General features: G+C 44.1%; 1 protein-coding gene across 1 annotated transcript; it reads right to left on the reverse strand.

The window, feature by feature from the left end:
* Window positions 1-15,187: 15,187 nt before the first annotated feature.
* On the reverse strand, window positions 15,188-15,928 carry LOC142606037 (uncharacterized). Its single transcript, XM_075777450.1, has one exon. It carries the CDS (start codon window positions 15,926-15,928, stop codon window positions 15,188-15,190), a length of 741 nt encoding a protein of 246 aa, XP_075633565.1.

Consider the following 15,928-nt stretch of genomic DNA (forward strand, 5'->3'; position numbering starts at 1 on the left):
CGCTGGCAGATGTTAATGCCCTGCTAGAGCAGGAAAGGGAAAAACTCTCAAGGATTCCCAAGCAATTTTCTCGGGATCCCCCATTCCCACCAGAGCTCCTCGGCAAGCCATATCCCAAAGGATATGAACCCCCGAAGTTCCATCCTTTTGATGGAAGGAGTGGAAGCACTGTGGAACATGTGAGTAGGTTATACATACTATGGGCCCCTACGCAGGGGACCGAGAGCTATGCCTAAGGGAGTTTGCTAAGTCCCTAGTAGACAGAGCATACACGTGGTACACCATGCTTAAGCCTGGGTCCATTAGAACTTGGGACAAAATGATGGAGACGTTCTGCACGAAGTATTACCCAGGCGAAGACAAGGTCACCTTCCAAAGCCTTTAAATGGTGCGGCAAAGGCCAGAGGAAGACCCTGTCCAGTTCATCAAAAGATTTGAAGATGTGTCTCTAGACTGCTACGGAGACCATGAAGAAAAAGAGCTCATGGAGACCTGCATATCCAACATGCTCTTCAACTACAAACTCAATCTCGAAAATCTATGCATAACCCAGTTTGCCGACTTGCTACAGAGAACTAGAAGAACAGCGCAGACTATGAGAATGAAGAGGGCACAGTACCCTAGGCCATGACAACATCAGTGGGAGAGAAAAGGAAGAAGCCTGACGGGAAAATATTTGAGGAACCACCGTTGATCCTATGTACCGTGGAGGAATTGAACCAAGTCCTGGATAAATGGATTGGAGATGGAGTAGTCAGGCCATTTACCGTGTCCAGGCCACTGACTGAAGAAGGGAGGAAGAACCCCTTGTTTTGCAAAATTCATAACTATGTCAAGCACTCCACCAAAGATTGCTAGACCCTCCGTAGGCTCTTTCACAAGAAGCTAAGAGAGGGAACCTTGGAACTCACTCAAAAGGAGCTAGAGGTGCAAAAGAACCCTCTACCCAACCACAAAGGAAAAAGGGGTGGTGGCTGTGGCGATTCATGGGAACCTAGCAAAAGCAGAGGAACCTGAAGGATCCTTCCACCCAAGCATAGTCAAAACTCTCCAGAAGAACCCTAAGTTCAGATCGCTATTCAACCAGCTGGGATTTGGACCAAAAGCAAGAAGGGTGGCCACAGAATCCCTCATGAGTATAGCAGCAGATTCGGGAATGGAATGTTTCACAGCAGAATCCCATGCCAATCGAGCTTATTTGGAGACCACCGACACAATAACTTTCACTGACGAAGATATGGAGGTTGAGCATCTAGACCATTGCAGACCCCTTTACCTAATGGCCACGATAAATGGTGTCCAAGTCAGGAGGGCATTAGTAGACACAGGGGCGTCGCTTAATCTCATTGCTCTAAGTACCTTGGAAGCCGTGGGCCTAACCAGTAGAAGGATCCTAGGAGCCCCCATGGAAATAACAGGATTTGGAGGGTCGGCAGAATCAACTGAAGGATATGTGTAGTTGGCTCTAAGGGTAGGACCTATAGTGGCCCTAACAAGATTCCATGTGATTAATTCGGAGGTATCCTACCATGTACTGTTGGGACGTTCTTGGCTCCACAAGCACCGTCTCATTCCCTCCACCTGCCATCAATGTGTTAAGGGGATATTGACTGGGAAGCCCGTAAGGATCCCTGCCAATCATAACCCTTTCAGCCAAGGGGAGGTGAACTTTGTAGAAACCATGTTCTATGATGAGCTGGAGCCGAATGATGAGAATCCCACACCAGGGACCCCAGGAGTGCCTATCCTGGAAGAAGAGGAAGGGGGTAGTACCCATGATCTAAGAAACCTCTTGGAGAGGAAAAGGCAAAAGAGGAAGCCCAGCTCCTCAGGATCCCGAAAATGTGTTGTAGTGAGAAAACCCGGAGGAAGGGTGATTTATTGTTTGTGAAGATGCACGGGGCCTGAATGCACTATGCAGGAGGGTCCTGGACCACCAGATTGTATGGTCGCCCAAGAAGAAACCCCTAAGGAACTAATTCAGGAGGCCCAAATTTGACTTGAAGATGAGCTAACAGAAATAAACTTGGGAGCCAAGTTGGGATCCCAGAAGCCTGTTTTCATCAGCAGCCAGCTAACAATGCAAGAAAATGAGCAACTAGCAGCTCTACTCCAGAAGTACATGGATGTGTTCGCATGGACCTATGATGAGATACCCGGTCTAGATCCAGAATTGGTGGTCCATTCTCTCAATGTGGACCCAGGAGTTAAGCCAGTAGTCCAACCAGCAAGGGTCTTTCACACTAATGTAGTAGCTCAGATAACCCAAGAAGTTAAGAAACTGCTAGCAGCTGGATTTGTCAAGTCCATCCAACACCCTAAGTGGCTTTCCAACATAGCACCTATGAAGAAAAAGAATGGCCAAATTCGCTGCTATGTGGACTTCCGCAACCTAAACAAGACATGCCTAAAAGATGAGTTCCCTCTGCCCAATATTGATCTCCTTGTGGATTCAGCCGCAGGGAGCTCCATGTTCTCATTTATGGATGGATATAGTGGGTACAACCAAATCCGTATGGCTGCCAAAGATGCAGAAAAGATAGCGTTCAGGACCCAAATCGGGAATTTCTACTACACTGTGATGTCCTTTGGCCTAAAAAATGCAGGGGCTACATACTAGTGAACCATGACGGCCATCTTTAATGACGTGATACACAAGGAGATGGAAGACTATGTGGATGATATTGTGGTGAAGTCAAAAACTAGGACAGGACACCTCCAAGTGCTCAAACAAGTTTTTGAAAGATGCAGAAAGTACAAGCTATGCATGAACCCCATGAAGTGTGTCTTCGGGGTGTCCGCTGGGAAATTCCTCGGGTTCCTAGTGCACAACAAAGGTATAAGTGTGGATCCAGCAAAAGCCATGGCCATTGCCACAATGAAGAGGCCTAAAATGGTAAGGGAGCTCAAAAGCTTCCTGGAAAGGGTTTCCTACATCAGGAGGTTTGTGCCAAGACTGGCTTCAGTCACAGGTGGTCTATCCAAACTGTTGAAAAAGGGGACTGATTTCACCTGGGGAATTGAGCAACAGGAAGCCTTCCAAAGGATCCAATAGATCATGAATCATCTTCCCACCCTCCAAGCACCAATACGTGGACGACCCCTGTTGTTGTATTTAGCATCCAACTCTCAAGCGATAGGAGCCCTACTAGCACAGGAAGATGATAACGGAAATGAGCACCCCATTTACTACGTGAGCAGAACACTTAAGGATGCTGAAACCAGGTATCCCAGGATAGAGAAGGCCTGCCTAATGGTTATCTACGTGTCCCAAAGGCTGAAACGATATTTCTCGGCCCATCATATCCTTTTGGTGACTAAGTCTCACCCCATAAAGGCGCTCCTCCATCAGCCTCTCTTGACAGGAAGGATAGCACAATGGTTGGTGTTGCTTTCTTAGTACGACATAAGCATCAGGACCCCTAGGGTTGTCAAAATCCAAGCCATAGCAGACCTGCTAGCCCAGTTTCCTGGGAGTGAGGAATGTTCACTAAATGAAGAGATCCCCGGAGGTGGCAGTGATAGAGCTCCTAGGGAAGAAATGGATGATGAGGTTTGATGGGTCAACAACGGCAACCTCAAATGGACTGGGAATTTTATTAAGTTGTGAAGATGGGGAAACCCTACCCCTATCCTTCGAACTTGAGTTTTCCTGCTCAAATAATGCCGCTGAATATGAGGCGTATCTAACCAGGCTGACCATAGCACTCGCTATAGGAATAAAGCACATGAGGGTTTTAGGAGACTCTAATCTTGTAGTCTCTCAGGTAAAAGGTGATTTTGCATTAAGAGAACAGAGTTTGGCAGCCTATAGGACCTGGGCGCAAAGGCTAGAGCAGGAATTTCAAACCTTCAGCATCAAGTACACCTAGAGGAGTGAAAACAGGTTCGCCGACGCACTGGCCACCTTGGGATCCCAAATGTCTGTTAAAGGGAAAAACACCTTGATAAGGGTGAATAGGCAAGAACACTCCATCATAGAAGTCCTCCGAAGGATGTTCTCCAAGGAACTAGAGTAGCAAGATTGGAGAAATGAGGTTAAAGAAAAAATAAAAGGGTCAAGACATGCGGGGAGTATCAAAGAGCTAAAAGACTACACTATGATAGAAGGGGAACTATATAGAAGACTGCCCAGAGGGATCCTATCTTGGTGTATCAATGAAAAGGAAGGGAGGCTGAGATTAGAAGAACTGCATAGCCAAGCCTGTGGGGTTGCAGAGAAGATTAGTCTATACAGAAGAATGCAGCGCATGGGGTACTATTGGCCCAGCATGAACAAAGAGGCAGCAGCTATACAGGAGAAATGTCAAAAATGTCAACTCTCGGTAGACAAGGAAGAAAGCTACGCCTTATTTGTCACGGAAGATTGGAGAACTCCATTTATGGCGTACTTGGCTCAAGGGATCCTACCAATTGACAGGACATTAGCCCACCGGCTCAAGAAACTTGTAGTCAGGTATTTCTTACAAAATGGGATCTTATTCAAGAAGGGGTATAGCGGGGACCCCCTGAGATGTCTGGGGCCAAAGGAAGCCAGAGAAGTAGTCAGAGAAGTCCATTCTGGTGATTGTGGGAGTCACCCAGGAAAAAGAAGACTACATAAGCAGCTGCTATTATTGGGGTACTATTGGCCAACAATGAAAAGGGACTCTGAAGAACTAGTCAAAATTTGCCATGCCTACCAAATACTTGGAGATGCAATTCATACTCACCCAAATGTACTGCAGGACATGACAACACCATGGCCTTTCCACACTTAGGGGCTTGATCTCATAGGGCCTATAAACCCTCCTTCTAATGGTTACATATGGATCCTGGCGGCCACCGAGTACTTTACAAAGTGGGTAGAAGCCATCCCTTTGAAAAAGGCCACTGGAGCAGCTGTAACAAACTTCATTCGAGAGCACATTATTACAAGGTTCGGGATCCCCAAGAGACTGATCAGCGACAATGAGACCCCGTTCATAACCAAAGACATGAAGAGCCAAACTGAGGCGTACTGCATCAAGCATGGAAGGTCTACACCATACTACCCACAAGGAAATGGCCAAGCCAAGGCCACTAATAGGGTGATACTGAAAATCTTTAAAAAGATGAAGCATGAGTATGGGGAAAAATGGAGTGACCACTTGACAGACGTACTCTAGGCATGTAGAAGCTTCATAAAGACAGCCACAGGATTCTCGCCATTCTCCCTAGTCTATGGGACAGAAGCCATCAGTCCTGTGGAGTTAGTCGTCCCTACACCAAGGGTAGTACTCGAAGAAAACCAGGGGGACACCGAGGACATAAGCAATGAAAAGAGACTGGCAGATCTAGAAGGGGTAGAGGAAGAAAGAGAACTAGCTAGGAGAAGAAGCCAGAGGTACCAGCAAAGGATGACTAGGGCGTACGCACAAGCGATACGCCCAAGGGCCTTCACTGAAGGGCAGTTGGTACTGAGGGCAGCAGAACATGTAAGAAGAAACCTCCCAAGACCTTCCAAATTTGCCCCAAAGTGAGAAGGACCCTACATCATTAGGGAAGCCCATGATAGTGGGTATTACTATCTCACAAAGGAAGATGGGACAGTCCTAACAAAGCCCATAAATGGGAAATGGCTGAAACAGTACTATGCGTAGGAAGACAAAGCTCTCAGTACGTCGGGACCTTCTTCTTCTTTTTTTCTCTTCAGACAGCCAAGTATTTTCATCTTTCCTTTTTCTTACTTTATCATGAATTTTGTTTAAGTAGCATTATCCAGGAACCCATGATTAAAAAAAAAAAAAAAACACTCTGGGTTTCTCACTGTTTTGACAATTCTTTTGTGTTCTTCAAAGATTGGCAACTACGTTTTGATTCAATGAAGCCTCTTTTATTTCCTTTAAATTGTAGTCAAACTAAGTACTGTAAAAAGTCCAAACGTAGGTAGACTTGAGGAGGATACCTAGACCGATGCAAAAACTTTGGCATACGATCCAGGACCCACATCACAGTTATGAAGGAAAAATTCTGGTTTTGTATCTCATACAAAACCCACAGCGGAAGCAACGAACTAGGATCTATTTCATTCATGATTGATAACGTGCACAATGTAAATTTCAGAATTTAAGAATAAGATAGCGTACCTTGGTGTGGAGAAATTCAAAACAAAGATTAGAAGCACTTGGGAACACTTTTAATCTTCACTCCAATTCCACTTTACGCCCAAGATGTGTGGTCTCTCAATCAGTTTTTCAAAGGGAGAATGAAAGTGTGTCTCACACTCTCTCACACACCGTTTCTTTTTCTTTTCTAATCTCTTAAAATAAAAATTCTGTATGTTTCTCCCTTTATAACTAACTGATTATCTAATTGGGTTGGCCTATTGGGCCTTTCCAATTGGGCTTTAGTGTGTGGCTTGAAGTGAGACCAAAAGGGACCAATAAGACACTAGCTCCAATGGGCCTTGGGCTTTTCCGTCAACTCTTGACAAGTCCAAAGTTACCATTAATTATATTTAATACCACTATATAAATATAATTGCACTCTAGGCCTTATTAATAAATTATATCCCAAGACTTTATTATACATGCAACCCCTTCATAAAATATTCGTAGTAACACAAAGTCATAAATGTAGACTGCCACTTTGTAAATTACTACATCTTATTCTTGAGTACCCGATTTAATCCTTTAAAGTTATTCATTATATATTTATGAAATCCAATTTCATAAATATATACTTTAGTAATTTCTTACTAAAGTGGTTAGGCCTAACTCTCTGAATAACTGAAATCATTAAACTTATCTCAAGGGAATATTTTATATCTTCATCAAGAGACTATGAATTCCATCTTGAGAATATATGTTCCATCAATACTAAATGTGGCTGCCCAACATACTGAGGTTTTGACCGTCACTTCAGATCTCACTTCTGGTATATCAAAGCAACCTACACTTCATGATCAAGTCCATTATTTTCTCAGGATTAAGAGTTCATGCAAATAGAAGTCGTGAGATTTATTATTCAATTGACAGTCATTAGGAGAATAATAAATCTCACAGCGGTCCTGTTCAATATGTCTTAACTCTTAAAACATATCAACATATCAACTAGGAGACTCCACTTCCATGATCAAGACAAATCATCTTAGTTGATACGTTATAGTCTTCGCAGATGAAATGCCCAATTTCATCACCGACTACGAACTATAAATTCTGAGTTTACAAAGAACTTGTGATTTACATCTTCTGTGACTTTTCACATAAATCACATACAATGCATCTCATGGACTATATGATAATGTCCCATATTCATGCTACCATTATTTTAGATAATAATAAAATAACTTTATTAATCACAATATTAAGTCATACATCATGTCATACATAATGTCATACATAATATCATACATAGCATCATACAATAGGATTTAAGGGCATTAATCCTAACAAGTTAGTCCAAAAGTACATGACCTAGGACTGCGGGTACAACAAAAAATATAATAATAAGTACCCGGGATACCTAGCCCAGTATTTGGCAAAAGGAAACCTACCTGGTTCATGATTTAAGACTTTCTCAAAAAAAAAAAAAAAGAGGGCGGGAGGAGGGGGGAAAGGACCTAATGTACCCAATTTAGCACTTGAGCAGTAAAGTAATTACTAGGGTACCTGGTCCAGGCCCTACGGTAAGACTCGCAGGGGCCATGGTCTAGGACTCGATATATATAAAAAAGGGGGAACAACAAAACAATATACAAAAAAAAAAAAAAGGAAAGAGATAAATAGATCCATATGCTATTAAGAAGCAGAAGCAGTCCTAAACAAAAAAAAAAAAACAAAAAAAAAAAACAAAAAAAAAGGGAAAAGAAGAAGACAATACAAATGCAGATCCATACTACAGAAAATGGGAAGAAAAGCCAGAAACAGTGTTCAAGAAAGGTAAAACTTATACAGCCCAAATTGTTTTTTTAAAAAATATCTAAAAGGAGGAAGGGGCTAAGAAAATAGGCCGTTCAGCAAAGAACTGTCTGGAGAAATGGCAGGGACAGCTAAAGGAGATAGAACCCTTTGCCTTTTAGCCTTCAAGTCCTGCAGGATCTTGTGAGCACGAGCTAGAGCCTCCTCGGCAGCAACAATCTCAGCATCTATACTCCTGGAATAGCATATAGGCCAGTAAACGCAAATGCTTCAGCAGAAAGGATGGGTTGAACTTCACCTCTAAAAGATCCTGCACCACTCCCTTCCATTCTAAGAGCTTCTCTTCAGATAAGGAGTCAAGGGAGGAATTCCTCAGGGAGATTAGCACAGCACACAGCAGCTCCATCAGGATGTTACCTAGAAACATACCTCCTCTAAAGCCACTGGTGAAGTCTCCATAGACTTTGAGCAGCCCCTCCAGCAATGGCAGACCCTCCATAGGCACAGAGAAATGCAAGAAGTTGCCATAGGAAGGCCCAAAACGATGAAAATGGCTCGCAGGAAGGTTGTTAAGCTCCAGAAGATCAAAATAGGCCAGGAAGTCAGGAAGTCCCGGGGTAGAATCTGGAACAGCAGCTTCTAAAGCTTCCCTCATCGATACATCTCCACTTATGAGCGCTAGAGAACTCTCAATATTCTGAATACTTTGAGGGGTCCTTACCCGAGAGTCAGCGATCTGAGCAAATCTTGTAGCCTTCTTAGGAACCGTGAGTTGAGGATCTCCAACACTTGTGTCAACACCTTCAAGAACAAGTGTAATTCAATAGGGAGAATGGAGCCAAGAAAGAAAGAGGCATAAAAAAAGGAAAAAAGGCAAAAAAAGAAGAAGAAGGGAGAGCACCTGTGCTGATTTCCTGTGGTGGAACTTCCCCCTCTTGCTCTTCTGATTTCTTGGAGGACTTTGTAAAAGAAAACGCAGCACATTGAAGAAAGGGTAAGCAAACCTTAGCAAAATGGCTAAAAGAAGGAAAGGATGCTAGGGGCTTCGCCATAGGAGAAAGAGGCAAGGGGAAAGCACAAAAGGAGAAAGGAGAAGATAGCACAGTAAAGGGGGATCAACACGCACCTTTAGAACCTTCTGATTCCAAAGAAGGAGCAACCTCAGGGGCAGATCGAGCACTGGTTTGACCTGACAAAGAGAAGAGAAGAAGGGAAGTCTAAAAAAATATATATATGTAAATAAGGTCAAGTGTTTTATAAAAGAAGAGTTGGGGCTTACCTATTTGAACGGATGGAGACGCACCCCCCAAGGGTTCTTTACTTAACGTAGGATCAGGCAACACAGTTTTGGCAGGACTAGAAGTCTGCCCAGGCTGGGGGTCTTGGGAAGCAAAGGGTTGAGGGGCTTCAGGATCCCAAGTAGCCAGAAGAGCAGCAGATGGAGTGGATTGGAAATCCCGCATTAGCTGCCCGGTTTCCTCAGTTATGTCACCACCAGAGGCCCCCTCTTCCACGCCTAGAAAACCAGCAGAAGAAGCAGTAACCACTACTTCTTCCAAAGTCCTGTCCGCCACAGGAGGGGACACTTCCACCTACAAAATTTAGGTATAAGTATGCAAAAAAAAAGGAAGAAGAAAGAGAGAAAGGCACAAGAGGGACATACCACGTCATCACCAGATGATTGACTCCTGCCTTTCTTGGGGTCTGACTTGCACTTGGACTGCAGGAAGAAAATGGTCAAGCATCAGTTAAAAGAGAAAGAAAAGTGCTGCAGCAACAATGACAAACCACCATAAGAAAAAAATAAAAAATGAGAGAAGAAGGAAAGAGGCCTTGCCCTTCTCTCTCTCTACAGAACCTCCAATGGTCTTTTGTTTACTACGGGTACGCCCAGAGGGTCTTAGAGGAGATTGGGTTACAAGATCAAAGGATCCCAAAGAACCTTGGACTTGAGAACTCACAGGAACCTGAGAGAGAGAGGACTCTACCTTAGTCTTTACTCGAGACTTGGGGGCTAAAGAATGCCCAACTTCTTTTCCCACTACAAGGGAACTCACTCTCTCAGGTTCCTCAAAAACTACCAACTGCTTCTAGGAACTCGCAGTCTTTCTCTTCTTGGTTTCAGAGCCAATCTCAACTTCTCCTACACCTTCTTTAAATTCAGCTTGCTTGACCTTCTCCTACTTAATCTTTTTCTCTTTGCCTTTACCCACGGGAGTAGCAGCCCCAATTGCCTCTACTGCCCCTCTTTTAATTGGCACTCTTGAGGAAGCACCAACAATGAGGTCACATCCTAGCCACTCTTCTGGAAAATCCTGAGCATAGCACACCCAACCACCCTTGGAAGCATGCCACTTCACGAACCCTGTCTTGCTACTTACGGCAGCAGATACAATACCAACAGTAGGGAAGGACAAGTGCTTATTGAATGTTGAAGCAGAAAGAATAGCAGGGCTAGGAACTTTCCCAATTTTTCCTGAACCCACATAGGCAATAAAGGACTCTTGTACTCTTCTCTAATATCCAGCAAAACCACCAGAGGCAAAGACTCCCCTCTGAGAGTTGGGCATCACAAACTGAGCACTTCTACGTGACCAATAAGAAAAGGCCTGAGGTCTTAGGAACGGGTCTAAAGAAGGGAGGGAAGGTACTACATCCTTAAACACTGGAGGGATATCCTAATCGAAGCCAAACAGCCGGAGTACTCGGTGTGCTGAGTAATAAGTGTACCTGAGGCCACTCAAGGAGGGCACTGAAAGCCACGAAGGACTGACACAGGCCAAGTAGGCTAGGCTGCTTTCATCACCAGGACGTAAGTCAAAAGTGTTCCCTGGAGAATTAAGAAAGGAAGCTAATACAGAATCACAAGCAAACACGTGGTTGTACTCTCGAGGAGATCGCCACTCCAAGTGCCCTGCCTGATCAAATAATTCGACCAGATTGAGACCACCACCTTTCAAACTAGCCCATCGAAAGACAATGGGGTGACTATCAGTAGAACTACAACATATACCTTTAATTGTATCAGGGGATCCCTCAAACTTGTCTTTTACAAATTTCAAATTCCTACACTTGGCTAAAGTGACCAAAGAACGGTCCCACATAAATACGTGGAGAATGGCATAATGGAGGGATGAGGTGATTACATAGCAAGAGTCGCCTTCGACCTCGTCTCTATGAAGCAGATCCAGTTGAGAATAAACATGGCCCAAGAACATGGGGGCTAAAGGATACCGAGCACCCCGGGCCATCTTGATCTCCAGTGGGAAGAAAACAGATTTAACCCCATACCTAGGGAACTCACTAAACAAGAATTTGCTGAGCCAGAGTGCAAGGAACCCAACTCGCCTGATCTCCTTATCTTTCTCCCGCGAGAGATTCATAACCTATCTGCCCATTCTGGCCGGTTTCCCACTAAGAGAAGCAGCACGCCCACCAAAATAGGCATATAACCCGTCTTCCACCTCGAGATCCTCGTCAGAAAGATTGATGGCAAAAGGACTCTCATCTCCAAACACTAGAAGGAGGAAGTTGTTGACCACATCTTCCAGGGTGATTGTAAGCTCGCCAACAGAAAAGAAAAAGGTATGAAGGGAAGGGCACCAACGGTGTACCAAGTGCTTGAGACCCTTAGCATCTCTGAAACCTTCAAGATTCCTAGAAATTGCCACTGCCTTCAAGACTCCAGCGCGCTCCAGGCAACCCATGAACTCACCATCAGAAAGTTCTTTGTCCACCCAAATGGGCCAACCAGAGATTCTCCCCAGGACAAAATCAAAGAAGATGGGGACCACCTCACGAGATCCCTGCCTATTCTGGAGATCTAAAATCTCCCTTGGGTCTGGTACTTGAACGGAACTGGCAAAACCGGCCCTACTAGAGAATACCCAGGCATGAGAAGATGGAGGGACCTCACCATGAGACGCCCTAGGGAAGAATAGGCTTGGAGTGTACCAAGGGTCCCGTAAAGGGAAGGCAGGACGCTCTGTGACTCCTTGAGTCTCGTCCTGCACAGAACTAGAGGAGCCCTCGCCTTCAAAAGGGCTGGGAGTACGCTCCCTCCTTTTTAGCGATGAAGAGGAAGCCATCGGAGCAACAGGCGTGATGGAAAAAGGGAGGTCGAAGAATGGAGAGCACAGGAATAAAAAAGATAGAGGGGCAGGAAGGCAAATTAACTAACAGGAAAGAGATAGGCTTGAGAATGAAAAACTCTGAAAAGAATATATATATGAAGTAATCGCAATAATGGCACCAAAAGCAATTAGGGAAGACAATATATGGAAAGACGCGCCAGTTGCCAAATTTAATTTCAAGGAAGAAAGTTATTGGTAGTTATTAATGGGAGTTATAGGGAACGAGAAAAGTGGAGGGAGGAAGTTTTTTCTTTACCCACTTCTTTCTTTTTAACTGCCACATCCCGTATGAAAAGGGAGGAAGGTACAACGTGCAAGGAAGACCAGGATACTCAAAGTTAGCAGTAAGTCAGGGCCCTAAAAGAAGAAAGAAGGGAACCCGAGGGTGGTCAAAGTAACAAAGAGGGAAGTTCTACGGAAAATCAAACTCTACGTTACTCACGCGTGGGCCGCAGGCAACCCACGAGCTCGGGGGGCTAAATGTTGAGGTCTAAAAAAAATCATGATAAAAGGCCCAAGCAAATGGCACATCGGGTCAACCCATGGGGTGCAAAAGAATTGAGGAAAGGAAATTGGGCTTACAAAAGAAGGAAGGATGATGGGCCTGAGGCCCTGGATCCGTGAAGAGGCAAGGCTTAGAGTCTATAAAACAAAGAAAAAAAAAAGAAGTCAGCCCGCCAAGATCAGAAGAAAACCAAAGAAAGACCAAAAAAGAGAGTTCAAAAAGGGATTAAAAGGCACCAAGAACAAGAAGCAGGTGGGTCCTTCTCGAGGCACCCGGCGATGCAGCATAAAGCCTGAGGACTTGGAGAGCAACGACTCAGGAGTAAGAAGCCGGTGCCTCGGGGAACCTAAAAAAAAAAAAAAAAGAGAGATCCATGAAAGGAAATGGCTGGGGAAACCTTCAGTTTGACAGAAGAAGACTTCATTTATTGGGAAAAATGACAAAAAGGAAGGGGCGGCTAAAAAGGGGTAAGCCCGAAAAGAAAAAACAGAGAAAAAGGGCTTAGAGAGAGAACAAAGCTAAAGGTTCAGCTCCCCCAAAGGCACATGGAACAGAATGTTAGTAAGACATTTTGAGAGGAAAACACCAAAAGAAGGGAACTATGGAAAATAAGGAAAGGATCAGTTGTCAGAAGGGCTAAGACAAACAGGGGGCTCTAGTACCCAGGGGGTCAAGGGGGAAGAATCAATGGTACCCTGAAACCCTAATGTGACACTATAAAATGGACGAGCGGCCAACGTTAAGGGCAGATTCAGCAAGGACAAAATCAGATAGAATCATTAAGAAAATGCTCTGTAAAACTCAAAGAAAAATAGGGAAATATCTCCCGATATCCTAGAAACAGCCACTATAGCACATGCTTAGATTCAAAAGGATTCAAACTTTGCAAGTCTTAGAGGCCTAGAGAGTCATCTAAGTCTGTAATTTTTTAGCTTATTTGAACCTTGTATTAAGTCTTAGTGAGCTCATTGTAATCCACAATTAGGAAAACTAATGAAATATTTCCTACTGATTTGAGGATCCCGAGCAATTATTTTATTACGTTTGTTGGCCTTTGCTGTTTTCTTGTTGATCAATACGTATATTCTCGCTTGCTAGTGTATGTGCATTGCAAGATTCTTACCCTGTGAATCACTTGGTCTATAAACAGCCCATTTTAGCTGCGGTAGACCAAGCCCAATCCCTTCAAACTACAACTAGAGAGTCTAGGGTCCTTGTTTAAGCTTGGGCCTGGATATTGATTGAAAAGAGACTCTTACACATTTTCATCTAGATTTTCCAAAATTAAGCACATATACCAGCCACCGAGGTGATGTGGTACGACCCCTCCCAATTGGGTCCTAACTTTCCCTAAGAAGGGTTCTTCATATTGCCCACAACCTTTCTTAATACCAAGTCTCCTGGGGTCAAAGGTCTTTCCCTCACCTTCGTATCATATCATATCCTTACTTAAGCTTTTGCTGATAATATGCCAGTTGAACCATAGCTGCTTCCCTTTGTTCTTCAATCAAATTCAGACTTCTCTCCAATAACCTATCATTATTACCAGGGGTGAACATGCTCGTCTTTAGGGTTGGGAACTCGGTTTCTAAAAGGATCACTGCCTTAGTTCCATAAGTCATTAAGAAGGGCGTTTCCCCTGTTGATCGACAAGGAGTAGTCTGATATGTCCATAGAACATGTGGCAGCTCCTCCACCCATCTACTCTTTTCCTCATCCAACCTCTTCTTAAGTCCACTCATTATAACCTTTTTAACTGCCTCAGCTTGCCCATTTCCTTACGGATAAGCTGGAGTTGAATATCTGTTCATGATGCCTAACTCATAGCAGTATCTCTTAAAGGCCTTACTATCAAACTGAAGCCCATTATTCGAGATGAGGGTATGAGGAATCCCAAATCAAGTTACGATGTTTTTCCACACAAACCTCTTTGCATCCACATCCCTAATATTGGCTAATGGCTCGGCCTAAGCCCACTTGGTGAAGTAATTAGTGCCGACCAGAAGCCATCTTCTGTCCCCTATAGCCTTAGGAAATGGTCCTACAATGTCCAAGCCCCACTGAGAAAATGGCCATGGACTAGATAGAGGATTAAGGAAACCTTCTGGTTGATGAATGTTTGAAGCAAATCTCTGGAATTGATCACATTTCTTCACATAATCTTGTGCCTCCTTTTGCATTCTTGGCCACCAATATCCCTAAATGAGGGCCTTATGGGATAGTGATTTGCCCCCTGTATGACTTCCATAAACTCCCTCATGTAATTCCTCCAAGAGCAGCTCCACTACTTCAGGATGGACACATAACAAGTACAGTCCAGAAAAAGAGTGCTTATACAACCTCTGCTCCTCGAACAACCAGAAACGAGGAGCTTTCCTTCGTACCTTGTTTGCCTCTCCCTTCTCCTCAAGCAGAGCACCATCCTTGAGAAATAAAACTAAAGAGTCCATCCAGCAAGGCCCGACCTTAATCTAGTGAACTCGGACCTTTTCTTTCTCCTCCTCGGTGGGTTTATGTAAATCTTCAACAAGTATAACTCGAGGTAAGTCTTGTGCAGAGGAAGTTGCTAGAGTAGCCAAAGAATCAGCATGCACATTTCTGCTCCTCGGGATCTGCTGCAAAGTGAAATATTCAAAGCTTGATTGCAAGCGCCTAGCTTGGCTCAAATATCATTGCATTCTTAAATCTCTTGCTTCCAACTCTCTCTTCACTTGGCCCACCACCAGCCTCGAATCCGAGAATACCTCCATTGCCTTTTCTCCCATTTTCAGAACCATAGCCATCCCTACCAATAAAACTTCATACTCAGCTTCATTATTTGTGGCCGAGAAACCTATCCTTAAAGACTTCTCAATAGTAATCTTCTCTGGGGACACCATAACTAGTCCCACTCTAGATCCTCTCTGATTAGCTGCACCATCAACATACAATTTCCAAGGTAAAGGTCCCTGTAAGGAGATTGCTTCAATTGGTTTTCCTCCTAAATTACGCTTTTCACCCTCAACTTCTAGTGAAGACTCAGTAAAATAAGCCACCAAATCTGCGAGAACATGGCCTTTAATAGAAGTCCGAGGCATGTACTTGATGTCAAATGCCCCTAAAATTGTTCCCCATTTGGCAAGTCTCCCTATGTAATCAGCTTTCTGAAGTAGCAATTGAAGGGGGAGTTGGGTTAAACTCACCACTGTATGAGCTTGTAAGTGATGAAGGAGTTTCCATGTAGAATGTACCATTGCCAAAATATCCTTCTCCAACGGCAAGTAACAAACCACTGCCTCGTGTGGTGACTTACTCACGTAATAGACCGGCTGTTGTACTCTATCGTCCACCCTTATCAGCACTAGGCTAACTGCATGAGAGGCTACTGCAATATAGGCGAAAAGAACCTCTTCCACCTCGGGTCTAGACAT

Source organism: Castanea sativa, chromosome 8 (genome assembly GCF_040712315.1).
Source record: "Castanea sativa cultivar Marrone di Chiusa Pesio chromosome 8, ASM4071231v1".
Taxonomy (NCBI): Eukaryota; Viridiplantae; Streptophyta; class Magnoliopsida; order Fagales; family Fagaceae; genus Castanea; species Castanea sativa.

Excerpts from the sequence above, each read along its gene's own strand:
- LOC142606037 (XM_075777450.1), bottom strand. The coding sequence starts at position 15,928 with ATGTCTAGACCCGAGGTGGAAGAGGTTCTTTTCGCCTATATTGCAGTA.